Source organism: Candidozyma auris, chromosome 1 (genome assembly GCF_003013715.1).
Source record: "Candidozyma auris chromosome 1, complete sequence".
NCBI classification, from domain to species: domain Eukaryota; kingdom Fungi; phylum Ascomycota; class Pichiomycetes; order Serinales; family Metschnikowiaceae; genus Candidozyma; species Candidozyma auris.
Window position 1 is genome coordinate 2003137 of NC_072812.1, and position 23928 is coordinate 2027064.

A 23928-nucleotide genomic window follows, 5' to 3' on the forward strand; every position below is an offset into this window, starting at 1 on the left:
TATAACGTTCTCGTAACCAAATTTTAGTCTTGATCAAGTTACATAAATGTGCACAGCTACGATCGGCTACATAGTAGTATAGGGGAGACTGGAGATGTTGTTGACAAATATGTGATATGTATATATTCGCCTCTTTCAACCCAATCATCTCTTTATTATTTTAGACATAGGATATATGAAAGGGAGTCGCTGTAAGACTAGGTGCTGCGTACTGCACATGTAAGTTGATCTACCTACTCGATGAGATGCGATAACACTTTTCACTACATAGAGCATTATTACTACTAGAAACTGATGGGGGCCCGCCAGAAACAAGCTGAAAAGAGGAGGGGTAAAGCAAATCTCGCAAAGACGGTGGAGAGCGAGGTGTTCTCTGACTCTCAAGCCAGAAATCTATTAGCTGACCAACCCAAGTTAACGCCGAAGTCAAAGGTCAAGAAGCCTAGCAAACAGGCGATAAAGAAAAGAGAGGCAAAGATAAGACTTTACGGTGCTCGAAATGGCAAGGAGTACAGGGAAGAGGAATTGAACATTCCTACACTTAACAGAGCTATTGTCCCAGGTGTCAAGCCTAAGAAAGGCAAGAAAGGAAAGAAGTTCGTTGATGACCATGATAGTCTAATGTTGAATCGTTTGGTCAAGTCCATTAATGATAAACACGATCAGGTGAATGAATCCAAATTGGAGAAGGCCAGGCGATTGGAGGAAATCAGAGAATTGAAGAGAGCTGAAATAGAGAGAAAGGAACAAGAAAAGGCGAATAAATTGAATGACAAGAAAGCTGAGATCAAAAACAAGTCGAATCTAGCGAGAGCAGCTAGGCGAAAAAATGCCAGGGCTGCCAAGAGAGCAGAGTATAACGAAGAAGATGAAAATGAGGAGCAGGAACCTAGGAAGAAGAAGAAGTCCGTATCCTTTGCATGAAATCTTGTGTATAATATTTACAATAAAATTATGTATAAATCGAGCGTTTATCAAAAGACAATTCTTCTACGCCTGCGTTTCTTCCTTTCTTCATTAGCTCTCCAGCCATAGTAAATTCCTGCCACACTACCCCCAATATGTGCTGCAAAATCGAATGGTCCACGATAGAACAAGCCAGCCACGTTGAAGGCAAATGATGCCAAGAAAAGCATCCAGGCACCGCCAGGAACAGGAATGAAGAAGAGGGCAACACCAGCGTTGGGGAATAGATATGAGAACACACCAAGGATGCCGAAGATACCGCCTGAGGCACCCAAGGAAAGAATAACCAGGCTCAGGGAGATTGTCCGGAAAGCGAGGGAGGCAAACGATGAACAAACGATTGAGCCCAAGTAAACCAGAAGGAAAGTAGATGGCCCGAGCACACCGCAAAGAGCTGGAGCAAATGACTGGAAACAGAACATGTTGAAGAACAAGTGGGTGAAGCTTTGATGGGAGAAACCAGAACCCAACATAGACCAAACGCTAAAAGGACGAGCATTGACGAGAAGGAAGTATTTTCTCAATAAGGGCAATAATCGAGGCAGTCTATGAGCAAAGAAAATTCCCACGTTGATACCAATAATGGGGATCGTAACAAGTGAGGGATTGCGCTTGAGAGCTGGGATGGAATCCACAATATAAGGTAAAATATAAGGAGTTATTGCACAAAAAGCACCAGTAAACAAGGCAGGGTACACCAACTCTCCCCATCTGATGTTGTTGAAGCGGTGGCGCAAGTTTCTAGGTTGAAACTGATGGAACCTTGGTGGAGGCCTATAACCTCTGAGTTGTAGCAATGACGTAGGAGAAAATAGCTTCATTGGGCGAGCCTTTAAGCCAACATTCAGAGAAAAAGCATTTCGGCTGCCGATGCTGAAAAGTGTTCGAGGTATACTGATCATAGGTTGATTGTACTTGGTAGGATGCAATGTATAGAGGCGACTACTGATAGTGCTCCCAAACGTTCAAACCTGCACAAGGCACAACCAGGCGGTTTAACGAATACTGAATTCGAAGGACACGACTATGACGATGAGTTCCGCAAACTATCAATATGTGGCCAGCATACCGTCTTGTAAATACTTACATATTCTCACCACAACCACGTTATTCTTCCTGAAGAAAGAGAGGATAGCAGATGTCTGAGGCTATTTCGCACATAGGTCAGCTAGTTACAGCCATAGCGATTTGCAGCCATTACTTTGACAAGAAGAAGGTTCAATAGAGAACTAGAAATTACATCTTTTAAAAGAGCCTTAGTGATTCCGAATCGTATTGGCAAAGGATTTAGAACAGAAAACACGTGAGCTACCTTAAAGCACTTGCGAGTATATTGAATTCATTGTAGCGGGAGCTAAGTAAGATTCGGCCAAATATTAATATTCTCAGCGAGAATATTCAATTCTACCTATAGACAATCTGGAGGTAACTTTAAAGAGGCCAAAACCCACTAATCCTTCAAATTGTGCGTTGCAAGCAATGACTACTAGGGTCGTCGTGAGGTGGCTACTAGATCGTTTCAGTCCAAATCTAATACTGTCAGTCTTTCGCGCCATCTTCCTAATAATTTTCTCACGCAGACTTGCCTCTGAGTAAACTGCTGCAAACGCTCTGCAAAGGAGATGTGGAGAATTTGCATGAGCATAAAAAATTTACAAAGTAAAATTCACGTTTTTATGCAATAAGTGAGACCACGTGTTTGAGCCTTCTTCGTAGAATGCACTCTTCATTCGAAATCACATTAAAAAGTCCCTCTAAACATAGCTCTAAAGGCATTTAGCAGACAGTCAAGGTATTTGAATAGTTGATTGTCGTTTCTAAACTTGTCTAGTTCCAATTGATGAAATGGCCTTTGGAGGCTTCGGGATATTGGGTGGCAAATAGAAAGTGGAATAATTTCCCCAGGTTCTGACTCAGACGGCTGATGACATGATGCAGCTTACTGAGCAGGCTTAATAATGATGATTCATAGTATGACCGATTGGGATCTTCTCCGACGCAGGACACTCGTAAGTTTTAGCCGCACATTTCTCAGAGACAACGGGCAACGCTAGGGCTTGGACCCTCCACGAAATCTGCGCGCACGTGATCGCAGGATCCGCACCAACACAATCAAATTTTTGAAAAAAATGTCCACCAACTTATCATCATCCATATATAATGTCTGCTGAAGCTTCTGTTTCGTACGCCGCCCTTATCTTGGCCGACGCTGGTGTTGAGATCTCCGCCGACAACTTGTTGTCCGTCACCAAGGCTGCCGGTGCCTCCGTCGACAACGTCTGGGCCGACATCTTCGCTAAGGCCTTGGAAGGTAAGGACTTGAAGGACTTGCTCTTCTCCATGGCCGCTGCCGCCCCATCTGGTGGTGCTGCTGCTGGCGGTGCTGCTGCTGGCGGTGCTGCTGCTGGCGGTGCTGCTCCAGAGGCTGCTGCCGAGGAGAAGGAGGAAGAGGCTGCTGAGGAGTCTGATGAGGACATGGGCTTCGGTTTGTTCGACTAAGCGAGTTATTCCACATTCCATACCATTAATACATCAAGCATAGAACTTTGATTTGTAGAAAGAGGTTGTGTCCATCGTCAGTGAAGAAGAGTCTGTAAGCGAAGGTATTCGCTTGGATTTGCAGCCAACTCGGGCCACACACATTGGATGAATTTGCGGTTTTGACACAATGATCAGATTGTAGATATCGTTAATACCACTATCTAGTAAACAGTTGGTTGCCGATTGCTAATGGTGTAGCTTGGTCATCTCTAGTCTCTGTTTGACCCCAAGTGTAAGCTTGGATCCTCGTTTTCATCAAAAGACTCTTAACTAAAAGCAAACTAGGCCTCTAATTGTTTCTTCGTTTACTACTTAACGAATGAATAACAAGCTTAATGGCTGCAAAATAACTCAGCAAGTGTACGGAATGCCTACACCAAGGATTCCTCATCCGACAAATCCTCAATCTAGCCTTCAGCCATACCCCAAGCTACGATGGATGAATGCATTGCCGTCGACGTAAACTCTCGTGCTTCGAGAAATGGCACAATGTGGGAAACATGGCTCGAGATCCCGGCAACGGCTCTTATCACACAGTATAGGAACGCAAGCGTCCTTCTGTTTTCTATACCAGGGCGACGTGTGCAGAAGAGACGAAATTAGCAGCGGAGATCCATCTCCACGAGCGAACTAGCCGATGGAGAAAAGAGGTGATATTGTGGAGCAACAATGAGCACAGATCACAGTAGAACGAGGATATGAAAAGCACCCACCCACTTACCAGAACTCTTTTCTAGACTTGTTGAAGAAAGGTTCACTCGTTCACTCGTTCACTCGCACCTTTGACTTCTTACTTCACTAGCCACCAGTCAACAGAAATCGGGCCGGTGTAGAGCGGTAAAAGTTGGAGCCAGGCGTCCAGATAGCCGGTCGTGTACTATATGTGGCAAGTGTTGCTAGTTTCTAGATCCGAGCAACGGTTGCGAAAAAGATATGGATCGCATACGCATCAGGCAAGACGTCAGATCCACACTGGCAACGAAAACCGCAACCTCAAAAATACCCAGGCTAAGAAGCCAAGGTCTTGTAGCGTTTCCCACAGAGATCCTAGAATTTGAGGCGAAGCACCGGTGCCCTGAGGCAGCCGGGGTAGAAGACATTACTCGAGCACTTTTTGCAACCATTACGTCGCATTCCTGCCCCCAGGTTTTAATTCTCGCTGCCGCGAATTGCTCTTCTTCCAGGGAGAAAAAAATTAGCGCGGCAGGCCTAAGGAGCGGTTTTATCTCGCCGAGGTTTTTTTAGCGCTCTGTGCAACTTACCAGGCCCATGAGAAGCGACCCTACTGCCCAGAGCCCGAGCCTGAGCAGAACACAGTTAAGAACACAAGAGAGCTTGGCGGAACACACAATACTCGGCCCACCGCCACAGTACTATTCAGGAATGGAGAGTATAAAGTAAGACCATAAAAAAAAATGAACTGAGTCGAATATTGTTTAATGGTCTGATTAACGAAATCAAGTGGGAACCACAGTTGGGGGGTTCGTGGGGCATGAGTTAATCAGTACTGGAAGCGGAGGCTCCGTTTTCTCCGGCAAGAGTCATGGCAGGAAAAAAACAAAAAAAAAAGTTACTGCCGCGGCAGCGAGCCTAGCCGGGCCGAACCACCTGGAACGAGGATTTAGCTTTACGAGCAGCCAGAAGGAAAAGGTCGAAAAAAAAGAGAAATTATTCTGAAAAGACTTTGCAACTGTGTGACTCATTGACGCAGCTACTCAATTCTTCAATCTCCTCTTTCGACTACAATTCTCCTGACTGGTACCCTTCTTCTCAAAACCTCTGCTATGACAAATCCTGTCTCATTCGTGCAGGCATACACCCGACGGGTGGAACACAAACCCTGCTTCCAGGGCCAACGTTTTGTCCGTGTGCGCATTGACGCACTGCAGCAGCTTGCATCCCGCCGTCGGAGCGTTTGTCATCAGCTGTGCCCCAGAAATATATAAAGACAGCGATTCCTCCTCAGCTTCCCTAGATTTTTTTCGTCCTCACCAATTGAACCTTATCTAGCCATGTCTTTTGCCGAACTGTACGTGCTTGCCTCCAAAGTGAGGTCGAAGCTTACGCGAGAGGCCTCCAACCCTAAAACTAGTCTCCGCCTGTTGGTGCTTCAGGCCAACATGTTGGACAACTTGATGGATCACATTGCGGTCGAGACAGAGAAGAAGAAGAAGGCCACAGCAGCAGCAGCTACTAGCCGTGCCCCACGCGTCTCATTTTCTTTGCCTGAGAAGCCCAAGGTGGCGCCTGTGGCTGGCCCCTCGATCACCGAGTACGAGATCGACTACGACTCTGCGTCTGACTCAGACGAGGATGACTACTATGACGACTTTGAGCTGGCTGCCGCCGGCAACAACTCTAATGCCGTGTACTACTCGGGCTCTGACGAGGATGAGAGCGAGTCCGACTCGGATGACTACTACTACTACCTGTCTGACGAAGAAGAGGAAGACGCGGAAGAAGAGTACCGCCTCACGCCTTCCCTGTCGTACAGGCAGCTTTCCGATTTGCGCAGCTTTGAAATGCCTCTTCACAGAACGCTATCGGTCATTGAAGAGGAAGCTGAGGAGGATATGCCTGAGTTGGCGAGATCGACGCTGGTGTCTGACCTGGACTCTGAGATTGAAGACACCACCTCTGCCAACTCGAATGCTAACGCTAACGTCACCGTTGCTACCAGTGACGAGCACTTGGTGCACGAGGAGCCCCTTCCATCGTTGAAGACAGGACCCGTGGTGGATCTACCTGCGTCCACGATGGTGACTCACCACCCTCACTCTCCAAGCCATGTGAGACACGACGCCGTGTATCTGATAGAGCACGTCTTCTAGACACTTACACCGGTGCATATCTATTGATACCTTATGACAACCACTGCAACAACGACGACGACACGACAGCATTTCATTTCTCCATACATATTTATTTATTAGAACATTCGCTTCAATTCACGGTTACATTATGCTTAAGCGTAATACGTAGTTCCACCATCAAAATTTCGCATGCTTGTTAGCTCGAACCCCAGATTTCAGCTGGCGCGCCGATTTGGGCCGCTGGAATGCGCTGCAAAGTCAGCAGGCAGCCTGACTGCCTCATTGTGTGTGTTCTACAGTCTCCTTCACCGAGCCGACACCAGCCGTACGGTCGGGAAAATTCGTCTTCTTCATGCTTCTTCCCCATGACGGCCTTGTTCACGTGCCGATTGTTTGCTGAAAGGTGCAACTTCTGCTTCGAGCAATACGGCCGCTGCTCCTATGCACCACGTCAAAGTGCGACAGCACTTCGGCTCGGTAGTCAAACCCCAAGCCGAGAAGCAAGCACGCAAAACATGCAAAGAAAAGGGGGAAAGAGATGGTGCTTTTTTGTTGATGAGTGGTGTGTTTGAAGACGGAGAAATGGAGATAACCCAGCCGATGAATTTCCCGGTCGGGTTGGTTTTTGCCCACTGCCGAATAGCGCCGAACTGACCGAATGGCTGCAAATGGCGAGGACAGACAGAATTTCAAGGGCTTAGACAGTGAGTCATTTGTAAGCACAGTGGGTGACCGATTTCGTAGTTTGAGCTTTTTTGGTATACATTCGGATTGCTAGATTGTATGCTGCCGCTGCTGCTGCTGCTGTCAGTAACAGTGCAGCCTGTTCATATGCTGTAGGTGTAGTGAGACAACTGGGGATCAGTTCCAGGTGCCATCGACTCGTTTCAAATTATTCTGCAACTAGGCAAAAAGTTGGTTGTTTCAAGTGGACGCTTTGATTTCATGGCCTTTTTCTGCTTTCAGGGAACTCTGCGCTTAAGTCTGCCATACTTCTTACCGAGGGAGTTTGCACAAGCCATGGGACCAAGTGGGTGAGGCTCAGTGGTTGCTCTATTTGCCCAGTGAACATAATCTACTTATAGCATACTTTGACGAATTTTGGGTATGGAATTAGGTCTTGATGATTTTGTCGAGAAAAGAATCGACACATAGCTGGAAATCTTATTTCTCTGTATTGCAGAACTAGAAGCAGATGCAACAGCTGAGACTTCGAGACAATGAGCTTAGAGTGTGCTAGTCCACTACTGAGCATAATTGGACTCCTCAAGGGGCTCTCCACTGGCTACACACAATATACTGGCTTGATCTATAGTGCATTAATACATGCTATGCGTAATAAATATGAATAAATAACAGAGTGCTTGTAATTTTACTTGAGCGGAGGAATCATCCCACACACAAAGAGCCATGCAAGAATAGCATAGGTTGCAACCTTCACAATGTAGAAAAGCTCCACCCACACTTCGGCAACTGCCTGCTTATGGTACACTGCTCTGTAGTCGGTACAGTCGGGAGCCACCCTGGTGACTTTGCGCCAGGGCATCCCTGTGTCTCCTGGCCGACGTCCTCGTTCCTTGAGCTCGTTGAACTGCGACCGATACAACAACTCCCGGGGCCTGCCCTCGGTTGTCTCGGCCACCTCGACCGTGGTCACCTGGACTGACGGTGTTGGAGAGGCGCTTTTCTCTTTGCTCACGTCTTCGCCCACACACTCCATGTACAGAGGAGGGTCTCCTGATGCTGGCTTGCTGAGGTTGTCACGGTGCTCCAAGCGTGCCTCTTCTGCCTTATCAAGGGTATGCGATGGGGGAGGTGAGGAAACCACTTCAGCGTGATCCCACGATGGCTTCTCTGCCACTTTAGGAACGGCATGGATGTATTTAGATCTCTGCCGGGCCCTTTTCTTCCTGTGGGCGGCGCCCAACCTTCTGGCGTACTTGATGACGACTTTCATGGAAGAAGGTGGATGAGTGGGTGGGTTAGCGAGGTGGGCACCTCGCAAGTATATATACACACACAGTGAGGCTAATCTTTCGCAGCGGGCTAAATGTAAGAGAAGCCAGCGTGAGAGCTTTGCGTTTCCTGCAGCGCCTGCGGTGGATGCGCACCACGAGATATTTCGTACCCCTAAGTGGAAGTCCTTAAAGTTCGATAAAGATTGATACCAACATTTGAGTATTCGTGAAAGGGCTCCTATGAAGAGTCAGCATGTCGGGGCTTTCATCGCCTGGCAAAACCCGCACGACCGTCAGATCGCGATCTTTCAGTCATGGACCCTGCTCATTCACAGGCTGCTCCCCACTCGCACTCAGGGCAAGGCCCATGATTTTTACGCAGTGATTTGCGAGCAGACTCCCTGCCAAGCCTACTTGGTGACTTGACCACCAAAGACCTGGAGACAAAAAAGAATTCATGCTAAAGGCAATCCGTGACGCCCCTGATGTGCCCAGATTTTAGTGGCGTGATGTCTCCAAGAGGCAGGGATTGCTAAACTAATTGCTTTGTTTGAGGGTTTCTTGGGGAAGTAGCATTTGGATCGGCCAAGTTGCCGGCCGATGTGCTTAGGGTGATCAGAAAAGGAAGACTCAGCGAAAAGTGTGTGTTGAGTGCGACTGTGGGGTACAGGGTTCCCTCAGTCCGAGGCGGTCGCTCACGAAGGTTATGTGAAATAGGGTAACGTGAATAGCAATAGCTCTGGGGAGAAAATCTACCGCCGAAAGTGGTGCTTCTCAAACAGATGTGAGCGTCACTTCGCGAGGAAGCACTCGTGTGGCCAGGAGCGGTATCTCCGAACGATTCGCATCTGCTTCCCGCGTGGGCCCCTGCTGCCTCGCACTCATATTATTCGCAACCATTATCTCTCGATGCTCACGCCCCTCCCCAAAAAGCGCAATTCCCGCTGCCTCAGCAGCAAGCAGATATCTTGACGTATTGTGTCACCGCGGTGTTTTACAGCGAGGTGAGGCATTTTTTTTTCTCGAGATAATCGTGCGTAGTGTTGTTGTCACTGCTTCCGAAACAGATGCTGTCAAACTCGCACGCCGATCCTTCTTTGTTCCTCTACTGCATGCGCTGCGAGTAGGTTTCGCTCCGTGGTTTTTTGCACTCGTGAGGTCTCCTTCAGGGTCGCTTCTTTATGACAAGGTGCTCGGTACGGGTAGCCAACGCACGCTTCAGCCTTTGAAAACCTCCCTTTTCATCAAAGTATGTTCTTGATGTAAAGTACGAGCACCCCTCGGTCAAAGAAAGTCTCGAGCATATGATGCTGACAAACCCCCAAAACCCTTTGTCTGAAGTTCGCCCGACTTTGGCCGTTCCACTGTATGCTTCAAGCAGGTCGCTGTTTCTTTTGGATGGGCGTAAGAAACCTTGATGAAGGAAATATGGTCACTATTTGGGAACAATACGGTGATAATGGGGACCGCCTGAATTATTGCTGTGTTGCTTGCTTCCCCCGTGATGGGCGATACATTAGAAATCCCGATGGACCAATTTTTTTGGTAGGGTTTGTTAAAATCCCCTATTTGACGCTGAAACTCGCCACAAATTTTTTTATTGGTGACAGCAGGAAATGTAGGGTGCGGCTTGACGCTAATGGTTTGGTCGAGCGGCTCCTCTTGCCCATTTAGCTGCGATGAATGTCAGCCGAGCCTCAAATCTCCAAAGTCAATCGTGTCTTGAGCGCAACTTCCACAGACTTACTCATACAATTTGTAAGCTCTTCAATCATTTCAGGAACCTTGAAATCCGACCGAAAGCGTCAATATATGGCCGAGGATGGCTAAAATAGGTAGCATTCTTTGGTTACGGAAACGCTAGTTTGAATATCTATGATATGGAATCGCCATTCATGATCATGCTGAGGATCCCAGCTTCCACATTCCGATGAGACCGTGCGCAACTAGCTTGTGTAATCTCTATGCGATAAGAGACCTGAAACAACCTTCTCCTCATCAAGGATTTATTCCAAGGCAAAACCACCAATTTCTTTCATTTGCGAAACAACCTCAAATTCTTTTAAAAAGAACTTCTAAACATAGTAGATTAACATATATTACAATTTCTGGTTGAGAAGTGACTTTAGATAGGTGATCTCTTCATTTAACTGTCTCTCTCTAGACCCATCTTTAACACAAACAAATACTAATGCAATAAGCAATCCTATACTTGTCAGCATCAAGAGCGCCAAGACTAATTTAATCTTTAGTAATGCTTTCCGTATTGATTGGATCTCTTTATTGTTGCCAAGTCCGTACGTCGTAGGATTAGTAGGTAGATGAACTTCACTTTCATCAAAATTCAACCTCTCAAACGGAATCATCTCGACGTAAGCCTCTTGACTGCTTGATACTAAGGGTAACATTAAATTGAGTCTTCAAGCCATCCACTAAAACTTATCCTCTTTTTATCCTCAAAGAGCCATACTATTCCTCGCTTATAGAGGTTCGAACAATATGCAGTACAAGCATATATGCCTAATTATGGTGTACGGATTTGATATGGCTTGACTGGATATGATGCACCTCAAATTTTACCCCCTGCAGATTGCCTCCTTAGCTTAGTGGTAGAGCGTTGCACTTGTAATGCAAAGGTCGCTAGTTCAATTCTGGCAGGGGGCATTCTTTTTACCAAATCTTATACCCATCATTCAGCACCCTATTGGTTTGTTCATTTTCCAAGCATTTGCCCCCACTATTTCGTCTGTCGAGTGTAGACCATCTTAGTCGTGTTTTTGGCGGCGAGTCACGTGCGTGACGTATCACTAACTCCATACTTTCGCGAGATGTATCCCAAAACACCGATCTCATCCTCCTTACTTCGTACCTAGGAGCTTTACGTTTCACAAATGTTTAAAGCTGGACTAGTGCTGCGGCACCTGCTACGGTCATTTAGATCCGTCCAGCCTAGGCTTTTTTTCCACATCATCAACAGATCGCCTATCACCCGATCAGCACACACTCGCAACCTCCTACTTTCGAGACCTTCCGGGGTGGTCTTCAAGAGGAACATTGGCTTCATCAAAGTCATCGCTAAGGCAACCAGGGTACCCGCGTATATTGGAGGCACTATGGCTGCTGGGGGCACCTATATCGCTTATAAGGTCGAACAGGCGCAACAATATACCTCTGATCGGTTCAGTGCAATCAAGGATTTTACCAGTGAGTTGTTCGACAAAACTGGGGACGTATTCAAAGGTCTTGGTGGTGATAAGAGTAATTCAGGAGATGGAAGTGGCGGAGGAGGTGGTAGTGGCGGCTCGGAAGATGCTGCTGCTTTAGGTGCCACCGCAGCTGCGGTAGGACTATCGTCAGATGAAGAGAGTGATTCGATTGTTGGGGATGACGAAGACACAGAGGAAGACGAAGAAACGTTAATCGATCAGGATGACGACGAGCCTCCTGATCTCGAGAATGACGAGACAACCGATGATATGCTCAACTTAACAAGGCAAATGATTGAGATAAGAAATATTCTCAGCGCTGTTGATCCACAGTCTGAGACTTTGAAACTTCCGCTGATTGTTGTCATCGGGTCTCAATCGAGCGGCAAGTCGTCTGTGTTAGAAGCCATCGTCGGCCAGGAGTTCTTGCCAAAGGGGAGCAACATGGTCACCAGACGCCCTATTGAGCTCACACTCGTTAACTCCCCGGACTCAGCCAGCGAAGTTGCCGAGTTTCCCGCGTTGAAAATGTTTAATTTGACTGATTTTACGCAAGTACAGAAAACACTTTTCGACTTGAACATGGCAGTCCCAGCTTCCGAATGCATCTCTAACGATCCAATTCAGATCACTGTCAGATCTCCTAGGGTTCCTGATTTGTCCTTAGTGGACTTACCCGGATACATTCAGGTTGAGGCCGCTGATCAGCCTACTGAGCTTAAGCAAAAGATTCGTTCGCTTTGCAATCGCTATCTAGAGGCACCTAATATTATTTTGGCAATCTCAGCCGCTGATGTTGATTTGGCGAACTCTTCTGCATTGAGAGCCGCAAAGTTAGCGGACCCGTTAGGAGAGCGTACACTTGGTGTAATCACCAAGCTAGATTTGGTTGAACCAGAAAAAGCTCGCGCCATTTTACTCAACAGGAAATATCCATTAAAGATGGGTTACGTCGGTGTGATAACCAGGGCACCAGATAGCGGGAAGTCTTCAGGAGGTGGGTTGTTCGGAAGAAAAAGGATAACAGGCTATCAAGCATACGTCGCTCAGCAGAATTTCGAATACCAATTTTTGAAGGACAATAAGGAAGCCTTCATCGGAACCATTACTGGTTCAAGAAACCTCAAGAAGAAACTCATGAAAGTATTGGAGAAGTCGATGTCAGCGTCTTTGAGACCAACGCATCTCGCGATCCAGCAAGAACTTGAGGAAACCGCCTATCAATTCAAAGTTGAGTTTAATGATCGGTCTCTCACTCCCCAGATGTACTTGGCTAACAATATAGACTTGTTGAAGGTTGCCATCAAGGAGTTGAGTCAGAAATTCTCGAGAAACGAGTTGAAGGCTCTCCTTAAGAATGAATTAGATCAAAAAGTTTTGGACTTGCTTGCGGAAAGGTACTGGAACAAGCCGTTTGATCTTAAAGGTGATGTATATGCATCAACTGAGCCAGACTTGCGTGAACTTTCACAGCTTTCGAGTGTTGAGGAGGAAAGTTACTGGCACAAAAAATTAGACCTAGCCACTAGCTCTCTCACAAAGCTCGGGGTTGGAAGGCTTTCTACTTCGATGTTAGCAGAGGCCATTGTCACAGAGATCAACAACATTGTTGACAAAACTCAATTGGCTAACCATCCAATGGCAAAGAAAGCAGTGGAGGATGCTGCAAAGTCCGTTCTAAAATCGAAGTATTACTCAACTGCCGATCAAGTGGAGAATTGCATTAAACCATACAAGTATGAGGTTGAAATTGAAGATCGTGAGTGGAATGCAAGCAGAGATTCTGCGGTGAATCTCATCAAAGAGGAGCTTAGACAGTGTGAAAATGTTTACAGTGCCCTCAAAAAGCTGGTCGGGGGTCGCAAGTTGCAGCAAATTGTAACCTATTTGGAAAAGCTCAATGGTGAAAGAAAAACTGAAATAGATAGTGACTCGAATGAGACTCTTGGTTTTTCTAAAACTTTGATTGAGCGAGGCAAGTATGCCATTTTTCTCAAGGAACGGCAAAAGCTTTTGAAGATGAGATACCTGTTCGTCAAAAACCTGAAGAAATGCAAACTGAAAGATAACAAATACCAGTGTCCTGAAATTTTTATGGATGCCGTTTCTTCAAAGTTGACCTCGACTGCGATCTTGTTTTTGAATGTGGAGCTTTTGAGTGACTTTTACTACAATTTTCCGAGAAAGCTTGATGAGGAGTTCTTTGGCAATTTGAGTAAAGAACAGATGGAGAGTTTCGCTAAAGAAGACCCAAAGATCAAAAAACATATCGAACTTCAAGAAAGGAAGGATCTTTTAGAAGATGCTATGCGCAAAATCGAAGGAATATTAGCGTTTCAAAGGCAGAAGATAGAGGATCGACCAAACTCAACGTGGTGGTGATTTTACGACGATGACGATAGCGCTCTTATATAAAATAATGTACATTTTGATGCAAAAGAAGAATCTATAAAATGATGATGCAGACTTATTTCATTGCACGGCCCTTACAATACGCTCAAACAACGTGTCCAATGCAATTCCGTCGATGTTCGTGAAAATAGGCTCAATGTGTGCGAGATCAAGAAGACGCTGAGAGGTCCATTTTTCGGTATCATTAGTGTCATCTACTTCAAGACCCGCCAGACCATCCACGGAACGTGCGTGCAACACATTAGCTGCTGCTTGGGCGTTTACCAACAAATTGTTCATCTGCTCAGCCAAATTCTCTGTACTGTCCAAATCTCTGGCGACAGGACTTATCAACGAGGCACGAGAGGCAGAATCAACGAAGACAAAACCAGAAGGCAGAGCAGTTAACGAAACCACCAATTGCTTATGCACAATTTCGTGAACTGGACTGAGCCTACTTGGTGAGAAGATCAGGATTTTGCAACCAAAACCCTGACCTTCGTATGGCTTGGGCTGGTTCACTGCAACAGCTATTATGTTCCTCAGGGTATCTGCGGCTATCAAGTTGCGTGCACCATAGTCGAGAAACTTAACTGCCAATGAAGTCTCCTCACCTTTCACAAGGTCAAACAGCAACACCAGCGTTGCCAGTGCAAGAACAAGATGAGACTCCAAGAGAGCCACGAACTCCACTGGAGCAGAAAGACGTGGGAACGTGAAATCAACAGGCTCAAGCAGTTGTGGATCGTACGCTTTCGTTTCTGTATTATGACTGACAACCAAGAGAGAAGAGTCCGTAGCCCAAGCAGCTGCCACTGGAGCAGGGGCCAGTGCTGAGGGAGGAAGAGCACGACGAAGAGTCCACACAGTTTGAGACCTTGTGGCCGCCGTTTTTCCTTTAGCATTGTTGCGAGTAGCAGCGGGACGAGGACGCCAGATACGCACGCCACCATGAGAGTCCACAGTGGCGACAATTTCTGAAGTCGGCAGAACAACAATGGCACCAACAACAAGACCTGGACCATGAGGATCAACTATCTTCAGCGCAAGGTGCCATTGAGAATCCTCGGCTGACCAGGACCAAAACTTAAGAGCAAACGCCGTATCGTTCTTGGAAAGAAGATTATCCAAGTCAGACTTGGGCATCAGATCGAATGTACACATCCATTTACCGTTCTTTGTGAATGCAAGCTTTTCAACCTGAGGATCCACAATCTTGTGTTCGCTCTTGACTCTACCGATATCGAGCTGAGGTGCAACATGTTGAATGAAAGCTTGTTCACCACGGGCAAGATCGAATGCTTGAATAGACAGCCCGTTTGGGAGGTAAAGATGATTCGTTTTAAAGTTGACCATAGTGAGAGCACTAATATCCGGCCTAATGAAGTCATATTTCTCGAGAATTCTAGGCTTTGAGTTGACTTGTTTTTGGTCCTCTTCGTCCTCATTCCCGCTCTCTTCATCGCTGTCGTGGGCTCCAACTACTTCTTTTTTCTTCAAATACTGACGAACTTTACGTCTGAATGTATCTGTAGTTGATGTCATCTGTGGGCGACATGAGGAAACCGCAAGACGAGATACAAGGTCCACTGCAGAAATCACGACAATTTCACTTTGGGCAAGATTTACTGCACCGCTTCCAACGGCTATGGGTGAAAGCATAATGTTGTACACGTCAGGGCGGTTTGGGTCAATAGAAATAGCAGTGATAGAACCACTAAGACGAGGCAAAAACTGCGTTTTACCCAGCTCAAGGTTCCAAATGACCAATACTTTCTCTGAACCTCCCGAAATAAGATATCTCTGATCAGCTGAAAAAGCAACGTCGTGAGCGCCCTCAAAATGCCATTTCAACGCACGCTGATTTCCGCTATCATCTTTACTGTCCTTTCTGTCTCGCTCCTGAGGATACAAAAGGTAGATTGGTCCATGAGTGGAAGCAACTGCCGCGATGCCCTGATCACTCACAGCTAATGCCAGAGCTGGAGGACCTGAATAATTCATCACGAGCCTTGTTTGATCTAAAACGTCATTCACGGAGGCAGATGACGTTGAGCCATTTTGGAGATGACTTTTCAGCTCCAGAGTTATGTGTCTCTTCATCATTTGCACGCCCACTTTTAGGTCGTAAATTAGTACATGACCCTTTTTCGACACTGCCAAGTGGTTTCGACTTCTGGAAACTCCATACTTATATACATTGGGGACGGTGAGCATGCGATGAGAAATGCCGGTCTCTTTCTCGATTTGATACACATTAAGCGTTTTTGGACCATGTTCAGATGCAAAACTTTGCTCTGAAAAGAGCCCAATGCCATAGTAGCTGGTATCATCAATCAAAAAAATGTCCTGTAGATGCAAGTTTCCTGGAGTGATGTGCTGCCTGGCAACTACTGGATGTGCCACATTTTCCTTCCAATTGACGTAGAGTACTTTTTGTTTTGAAGTGAAAATGATAACTTGACAGTCATTTTCGTCATCTATAAAGGCAGCAATGGCATCATGAATATCCAAGTCTACCACACGAACACACTGTCTTGTGGAGTTGTAGTAGACTCTGATTTGGTACGCAAGAAGCACGATAGTGTGGGTCCCGTCTTTCGAAGAAACCGCTGGAAAAGTCAGCCCTTGCTTAAAAGGGATAGGAGATCCTCCTGACGACACAGTAACACGCCAGGATCTGGGAAGCTTCATCTATGGGATTGATGACTTGATGCTGGGGAATTTTTATGAGATGCCTGAGAAGAGATGCCGGAAGTGGGCTAGTCACGTGCAGCGCTTCGGAAAAGCCTAAAGTCGGGATATTAAACCACTCGAATTTGAATTAAAAAATCATGAAGTATTTATTAAAGACGTCTGTATTGCCACAAAGCTCTATGCTTCACGAACTAGATCATCTGTACGTTTGCTTGACCCCTCTTGGCAAATTCGTTTCTTTGCACCTGTACATTGCACCTCAGATACGGGAACACAGAAAAAAAATTATCTAGTATCTACATCTTCAAGACTTTGGTCCATAGACAACAGCGATGATTATTCCTATTCGCTGCTTCTCTTGTGGTAAAGTTGTTGGTGACAAGTGGGAGACATACTTGACTTTGTTGCAAGATGAGACCTTGACTGAGGGCGATGCTCTTGACCAGCTCAAGTTGAAAAGATACTGTTGCAGAAGAATGGTGTTAACCCACGTGGATTTGATCGAGAAATTTTTGAGATACAATCCTTTGGAGAAGAAGGATTTGAACTAATTATTTGGACATCTTTGCATTCGATCTTGTGGTGATGCTCATTGAAGTATCGCTGCCGTGTACTATAGGAAACGGAATTAGTAATATAGTTTGAACGACAATGAGTGTAGGGTTTAAGGAATTTGATATTGCAATATGAGATTGCGTTGTCGAGAGAGGACATTAACAGAAGTCAAGTCTGTTTTTCAATGTAGAGCTGTCCCTACGTTCGAAGTACAAGCTCTTGTTTAATTCTACGTTGTACAGTAAACAATGTTGCAGAATGAAGAATATTCAACGTACGATAATTCTAGATTTCAGCTCTAAATCATTCTCCCGAAGCAACTAGAGTGCCTGAACAAGGTCTCGCTTACTGCTGCACTACCTGGATGAATTCATAGAAAAAGGCAAGCAAGCGCAAATGGTTGTCGAACTCAATGTGCTCGTCAACGCTGTGAACGTTGGTGTCCTTCAAGAAGTCCAACATAAACATAGGGCTGTATCTGTAAATATGATCAGTCAAGTTCCAGTAGTGTCTGGTGTCGGTATTACCAGTCATGATTGCAGGTGCAACCACAACAGGGTCAGTCAAGTTGGTGAAGACATAGTCCTCAAAAATATGTCTTGTTACACCAGCCACATAACCCCAAAGCTCATCGCCAACTGGAGTCACAGGTGCAGTTTCCGTAGACTTACCCGATACGTGGACATCAAAGTTGCCCTTCGCAGTTGGCTCAAGCAACTTTTTACCAAATGCATTGAGACCCACATCGTGTTTCTTTGCAACAGCCAACACTTTTTTGGTGATTGCTTCCTTGACAGAGTCTACATTTTTCTCGATTGCAACTCTGTGGTTGACCAATAACTTGGCGTTTTCAGGTAAAGCGTTGTTCTTCTCACCACCGCTTATGATATCCAAAGCCTGTGAGGTTTGCATCAAGTAACGGAGAGAGGGGATCTTGGATAATTGTTTGAGCACGAACGAGTTAGCAACCTTGTCATAACCAGCACGCAAAATCAGCTTCCTCAAAATTCCTGGAATTTTCTTCCTATGGTCGTGGGCAGCCTGGCATTGCAACATATGCAAGGTAGGATTCAATTCGGTGAGAACTGGCTCATACTGCTCCTGTTCGATAACATAGGCCAATTCAGACAATATACCGATTGAGGTGTGATCTGGTGGAACAGATGAGTGGCCACCAGGGGTTGTAAGAGATATCTCGACGTCTACGTAGCCTTTCTCACCAGTACCAGGCATGGCAATAATGTTACCAGTGAAAGGGTCCTTAGTGAGACCGGCGCCCTCGTCAATGATGGCATAGATACCATCCTTGCCAAATCTCTCCTCCAAATAGCCTGCGATGTGCAGAGCGCCGTGCCAGCCTGATACCTCTTCATCCATACCAAAAGCAGCAATGATACCTCTTTCAGGCTTGAAGTCTTGCTTGATCAAAATCTCCAACGTCTCCATGATCGACACAAGCACGTTCTTGCAGTCCGACACACCACGTCCAAACATGGTCTTTCCATCGAAGTAACCCTCAAATGGTGGGTGTGACCAGTCTCCCAAGGTTTCTTCTTGAACGGGAACAACGTCTTGGTGAGCGGTCAACATCAATGGCTTGAGCTTGGAGTTTGAACCTTTCCAATAGAAAACTAGGCCATACGTATTGACAGTGTTCACTTCCAAGTGCTCGTAGACAGTAGGGAAAGTCTTCTCCAAGTACTTATGAAACTTCTTAAACTTGGCCCAGTACTCTGGGTTGGAGTCCACTTCTGGAGGATCATCGTAGATCTGAGTATCGACCTGAACAGCTTTCAGGAGCTTTTCGGCTGAAACTTTCCTAAATTCGTCACCTTGCAAAATGTTGGTTACCGTGGAGTTGTCCTTGTAGAACAGCTCTGGTCTTTCTATTTTCACAATGGGACAGATATCGGTGTCCTGGCCCAAGAGGAGGATCTTGCTCCAAGCGAACAAGTTAGTGCTGAAGAACACAATTACCACTACAATTGCGGCAATTGATACGGCACCGTATTTTTTCGATTTCTTCGAATTTTCGTCAGGAAGCCCAATCATGAATAATAAGTGGTTGCAAAAAAGTTCTCTCACGGAATGAGAGTTTCACTTATATAGAGCTTCAATTCCGCGAGCTTACCAAATAGGTGCCGGCTAATCAGCTGGCTCCGAACGATGCTCGGTGATACCGAGCAGGTCTCGGAATCCCCAATTCCATTATTCCAGCGCTCAGTTTTAATCAAAAATAGCTTATAATACGAGTTGAGTAAGTAATTGAATGAGGACCAATGATATTTGGGCAAATGGATATTACTATTCTCTGGTATTCCTCTATAAAGCTTCCTCTTGATGAGGGCAGTGGCTGCAAAATACGTCCTCTTCTATTGTGATCAAGTGTAGACAAAATTAGCGAAAAATAATAACACCAATTAACAAAGCATTAGATGAACAATGCTAAGTACGAGTTACACTGTTGATTGTAGTTCATAAATGCACCCTGCCTACAAGAGGTTTTACCATCTCTCCTCATTCCTATGTACATGTATACGCCTCAGCTTAGGGGAAGGCGTCAGTAGTTCTCACCACCCTTCTGAAAATCTTCTTCACTGGATCAAATGTCTTAACCTCCACAGCGTTCTTAGGCAATTTCTTGCCCTTCGGAATGTCAAGCACTGTACCTGGGACAGTCTCTGGCAATACCTTGGGGATGTACTTATGTCTGAACTCTATGATCTCCTCGTGAGTGAAAACGCCTGGCGTGTTTAAAAGCTCGTTGATTGCCTGCTTGTGTTCTGCTTTGAGGATAATGTTCGTGAACTCGGCATCTAGCTTGGCGAGAATATCCGTCTTCTTCTGCTGGATCGCTTCTGCGGTAAGTGGTTTATGAACTTGGGTCATATGGTCCAAAACAACAGCAGCATCTAACTCAGAGGCGAACTTTTTGTATTCGTCAGATTTCTTCTTAACTTCTTGTTCCAGAAGCTCACCACGTCTTTGTGCCAACTGAAGCTCGAAGATTTCAGTGAATGTTACCTGGTCTCTTGCCTCCTCCAACGATTGGCCTATCTTCATGAGCGAACCGATTTTGAACAACCTCTCTGTAGCCTTGTCAGAATCTTTGAGTTCTGGAAACGTCTTTTGAATTTGTTGCTCCATCCACGACCTGTATTTTTGTGCAGAAGCTTGTCTCTTCTCTTCTGCTCTCTTCAACTCATCTTGGGCTAGGTATTCTTTCCTGCTCATGTGATCCTCCTCTTTCTTGGCCTCGGCCTCATCTAATATTTGCTCATACCCAAACCTTCTCAATCGTGGATCGAAGTGGTTTTTTGGTAACGTCTGGTCTTTTTTTAATGCAACACCCACAAACTTCCTCAATGGGTGGAAAGGGTCCAAGTAGAACTTCACGTAACCTGGCTCCATGGCAAAAATCGTGTGATCACGGCCAATAGCTACGTTTTCACCTGGGTGGATCTTGGTACCCCTTTGTCTCATTATAATCTCACCTGTATTGACAAACGTGTTCTCGTATGCCTTGGGCCCTAATCTACGACCCGCAGAGTCATTTTTGTTGGTCTTGGAACCGCTGACTCTTTTCGTGGCAGTACGGATCTGTGATAAGCCACCAAATGCACATGACTGGGAGATGCTGGAAAAAGACCCAGAAGACGTTCTCAAGAGCGACATATGTAAAATGGTGGTGGTCTTGAAGTTTCACGGCTACTGAAAATTTAGACAGAATAGTGCGATGTATGCCGGACATCCTCAGAACAAAGGATGGACCTTGCAAGCTCAAACCTGATCGATGACCGATGCTACTTAAAGAGGACATATTTTATCGCCTTTTATGAAGTAAAGTTTCTATCATGTTAAAATTGTGCTCAGTGTGTATCGACTTGTGATGTCCCTCGTAGGTGTAGAGGGCACTCAGTGCGCACTTGACCTGACCATAATGAAGGTGAGACTTCTCACCGTAAGCTATGCCAGATGCCAAAAAATAAACATTTAGGTTTGGAAAAAGAAATTGCGCAAGCCCGGAATCGAACCGGGGGCCCAACGATGGCAACGTTGGATTTTACCACTAAACCACTTGCGCTGTGGAAAGGTGCTCCGAGACGGGGAATTGAACCCCGGTCTACCACGCGACAAGCGGTAATTCTAGCCACTAAACTATCTCGGATGTGCTTGGAAATATACAGGGGCATCATGTTCTATACAATGCAAAAACATGTCTTATTACTTGGTTTTTTCCGGTCAACTTTTCACTGGATTAATTTTAAACCTCATCAATTATATCTTTGATGTTTTGAAGCCACTCAGCGAAATTGGCAACACTGAAGTCAATCGCTCCTCTAATACATGAAGTCTTTAAAAAAAAAAGCGATACCTGTGATCGTTGTACCAGGTTACAGCAGTCAGAGGATCCGGGTTGTTCCATCTCAAAACTCATAACCTGATGAACGCCATTTGGCACAACGCCTATGGCTTCAGAAATTTACAGAATTTGCGGTTGTCAGACACTTCCTATCTTGACCTTAGCGACCCTCAATCAATGTATCCATCAAAAAGAAAGAAAGAAAGAGAATTAAGAAATAAAAAATGGTTCTCCAATATCATCGCTCTCATCTTGTCAAAACTCTTGACACTTCGGATCGGGCCGTTAACAACATCCGATATTATCGCATGTACAAAGCCACTCCCGAATCCCCGTTTCTCCTTTGCATCGGTGACAGTTTTTCGGCCACCACCTTCTTTTTTCCGCTGTCTATGCTTGCCAAAACGGTACTAAGCCCGCGCGAAGGGCATCTGATCTTGCTCTTCCATCGGCGATGCCGCTAGTCATTATATGCCAGAACCTGCTTGAGCTACATTGGGCATTAGTCAGAATGTTGCAATATATATATGCGCTCTGCCTGTCCCCACGCACAACAGCGTAATCAATAAACTTCTGAGGCATTGTGCGTTTCAACATCAACTATACGGAGCTCCACCATGTCCAGACAAGAAGAAGCTTTTGTGGAGCGAAAAGACAATCCGGAATCTCTGTCATTACCGTCATCCGTGGTCTCCCAAGATGTGGAAGTCACCGACTTTCGTGGTCCCGGCGAGGACGAAACACAAAACAACTTGGAAAGGACACCGAGTATGCTACAAAGAGTGCAGACTCGACTTTCTTTTTTCAACGAGCGTCTTCTGAAGCACAGAAAGCTGTTAGCTTTGAGATTCCTCACCGTGTATTTGATCATGAGCTTTTTTATTTTAGGAATCTTTTCTATTTATTGGGGGACTGGTTACAAGCGTAACACCAGATATGACCGTCTCAGAATGTTGGTGGTCATCGAGGATGCTCAGGTTGTCAACGGTACTGAGCCTGTCATTGGCAACACCCTAAAGCATATCTTGGAGGAGCCTCTGCTGCACGAGCTCGGAAACTGGTTGATTCAGAATCTTACGGAGTTTGAGGACACTGCCCGCAGCCATGGCAATTCGATTTACGACGAGGTGGCTCGCCAGGTGCACCATCAGGAATACTGGGCCGGAATTTACGTCCCTGCAAATGCCTCCAATGACCTCAAGAACGCTATCGTTGCTGGTGATACCTCTTACAACGTGAGCCAGGAGTCTGTTAAGGTGTACTACGAAACGGGTCGTGACATGATGGCGATGAACTCGTACGTCACACCAAATATTCAAAAGATCTCTGCGAGATTCGCTGCAAACACAAGCGGAGTCGTCAATGGTCTACTAGCTGGCATGGACGCCTCTAGCATTTTTTCAAACATAGACTCTCGCGAAGTTGCAACAACTCCTCTTCAATTTTACATGTATGATGCCCGTCCATGGAATGACCCAACACTTTTTGCTCCATCACAGGTTGGCCTTATTTATATGATCATTGTGACCTTTTTTGGCTTCAATTTCTTTCTCGAAATCCACCAATCCGTGGCAAGCTTTGGCCTCAAAACTATCCACTTAATTTTATACAGAGTTTTGTCCTCGATTTTCACTTTCTTTATCGTCAGTTTGGTGTACTCTCTTGTCACGCTAGCATTTCAAGTTGACTTCACGGTTGCATTTGGTCATTCAGGCTTTTTAGTGTACTGGATGACAAACTTTTTAACTATGTGGGCGGTTGGTGCTATGAATGAGACCATGGCGATGTGGTGTATCATGTACTACCCACCACTTCTCGGCTTCTGGATGTTGTTCTGGGTCATTGTTAACATCTCTTCAACTTTTACTCCAATCGCCCTTTTGCCTAAGTTTTACAGGTATGGCTACGCCTTGCCAATTCATGCCTCGTACGAAATCACAAAAGTAATTTTTTTCGACACTTACAAAGGTGCCATGGGCAGAAACTTCGGTATCTTGGTCGCATGGGACGCATTTGGCACAATTGCATTGCTTTTGACCTCCAAAAAATTCGGCCAGAAAATGGGTGCAAAAGCTAAGGCTTCAAAGGAGAAGATCAAGCAAGAAGTGAGAGAGGAGTACGAGAAGAAGAACATTGACCACAGCGTCTCCGAGTCTCCAAGGGAAAGAGCTGAACAATGAAGTACCCCTGCTTTTTCTTAAAGCTACCCGTGTATAGACGCATAATAATGAACTATTTAATAGAACGAACGCAGTGCAGGAAATGGCTTCCACCTTTGATGAAAGATGGCAGAACAAGATTGATTATTTTGTAAGGATATCAAGGCGGTTCACAAACATGTCGAAAAATTATCGCTACACATTAAGCCGAGGCAATTACTTAAGGTATACACCCAGGGTGAAGAAAAGAAGAATAGACCTATTTCGAGAGCAATATCA

At 45.6% G+C, this 23928-nt stretch overlaps 10 protein-coding genes and 3 non-coding genes across 13 annotated transcripts; 6 read left to right on the plus strand and 7 right to left on the minus strand. All coding sequences in view use genetic code 12, as the record gives it.

Moving 5' to 3' along the window:
* Positions 1 to 294: 294 nt before the first annotated feature.
* Positions 295 to 924, plus strand: CJI96_0000935 (uncharacterized protein; the record flags this gene model as incomplete). The annotated part of the gene is made up of 1 exon (XM_029032295.1): positions 295 to 924. The coding sequence occupies one exon, from the start codon at positions 295 to 297 to the stop codon at positions 922 to 924; it is 630 nt and encodes a 209-aa protein (XP_028892610.1).
* A 50-nt stretch (positions 925 to 974) lies between these two features.
* On the minus strand, positions 975 to 1787 carry CJI96_0000936 (rhomboid protease PCP1; the record flags this gene model as incomplete). The annotated part of the gene is made up of 1 exon (XM_029032296.2): positions 975 to 1787. One exon carries the CDS (start codon positions 1785 to 1787, stop codon positions 975 to 977), a length of 813 nt encoding a protein of 270 aa, XP_028892611.2.
* Positions 1788 to 3126: 1339 nt separating this feature from the next.
* On the plus strand, positions 3127 to 3465 carry CJI96_0000937 (ribosomal protein P1 beta; the record flags this gene model as incomplete). Its single annotated transcript, XM_029032297.2, has 1 exon — positions 3127 to 3465. The coding sequence occupies one exon, from the start codon at positions 3127 to 3129 to the stop codon at positions 3463 to 3465; it is 339 nt and encodes a 112-aa protein (XP_028892612.2).
* A 2054-nt stretch (positions 3466 to 5519) lies between these two features.
* On the plus strand, positions 5520 to 6338 carry CJI96_0000938 (uncharacterized protein; the record flags this gene model as incomplete). Its single annotated transcript, XM_029032298.2, has 1 exon — positions 5520 to 6338. One exon carries the CDS (start codon positions 5520 to 5522, stop codon positions 6336 to 6338), a length of 819 nt encoding a protein of 272 aa, XP_028892613.2.
* A 1354-nt stretch (positions 6339 to 7692) lies between these two features.
* Positions 7693 to 8277, minus strand: CJI96_0000939 (uncharacterized protein; the record flags this gene model as incomplete). The annotated part of the gene is made up of 1 exon (XM_029032299.1): positions 7693 to 8277. The coding sequence occupies one exon, from the start codon at positions 8275 to 8277 to the stop codon at positions 7693 to 7695; it is 585 nt and encodes a 194-aa protein (XP_028892614.1).
* Positions 8278 to 10870: 2593 nt separating this feature from the next.
* Positions 10871 to 10942, plus strand: CJI96_0000940. Its single transcript has one exon. It is a non-coding gene; the product is annotated as a tRNA-Thr (tRNA).
* Positions 10943 to 11391: 449 nt separating this feature from the next.
* On the plus strand, positions 11392 to 13866 carry CJI96_0000941 (dynamin-related GTPase MGM1; the record flags this gene model as incomplete). Its single annotated transcript, XM_029032300.2, has 1 exon — positions 11392 to 13866. The coding sequence occupies one exon, from the start codon at positions 11392 to 11394 to the stop codon at positions 13864 to 13866; it is 2475 nt and encodes an 824-aa protein (XP_028892615.2).
* Positions 13867 to 13956: 90 nt separating this feature from the next.
* Positions 13957 to 16569, minus strand: NAN1 (Nan1p; the record flags this gene model as incomplete). The annotated part of the gene is made up of 1 exon (XM_029032301.2): positions 13957 to 16569. The coding sequence occupies one exon, from the start codon at positions 16567 to 16569 to the stop codon at positions 13957 to 13959; it is 2613 nt and encodes an 870-aa protein (XP_028892616.2).
* A 903-nt stretch (positions 16570 to 17472) lies between these two features.
* CJI96_0000943 (Gly-Xaa carboxypeptidase) lies at positions 17473 to 19179 on the minus strand (the record flags this gene model as incomplete). Its single annotated transcript, XM_029032302.2, has 1 exon — positions 17473 to 19179. One exon carries the CDS (start codon positions 19177 to 19179, stop codon positions 17473 to 17475), a length of 1707 nt encoding a protein of 568 aa, XP_028892617.2.
* A 495-nt stretch (positions 19180 to 19674) lies between these two features.
* Positions 19675 to 20802, minus strand: MRP7 (mitochondrial 54S ribosomal protein bL27m; the record flags this gene model as incomplete). The annotated part of the gene is made up of 1 exon (XM_029032303.2): positions 19675 to 20802. One exon carries the CDS (start codon positions 20800 to 20802, stop codon positions 19675 to 19677), a length of 1128 nt encoding a protein of 375 aa, XP_028892618.2.
* A 338-nt stretch (positions 20803 to 21140) lies between these two features.
* On the minus strand, positions 21141 to 21211 carry CJI96_0000945. Its single transcript has one exon. It is a non-coding gene; the product is annotated as a tRNA-Gly (tRNA).
* A 12-nt stretch (positions 21212 to 21223) lies between these two features.
* On the minus strand, positions 21224 to 21295 carry CJI96_0000946. Its single transcript has one exon. It is a non-coding gene; the product is annotated as a tRNA-Asp (tRNA).
* Positions 21296 to 22107: 812 nt separating this feature from the next.
* Positions 22108 to 23670, plus strand: CJI96_0000947 (SNG1 family protein; the record flags this gene model as incomplete). The annotated part of the gene is made up of 1 exon (XM_029032304.1): positions 22108 to 23670. One exon carries the CDS (start codon positions 22108 to 22110, stop codon positions 23668 to 23670), a length of 1563 nt encoding a protein of 520 aa, XP_028892619.1.
* Positions 23671 to 23928: the final 258 nt, after the last annotated feature.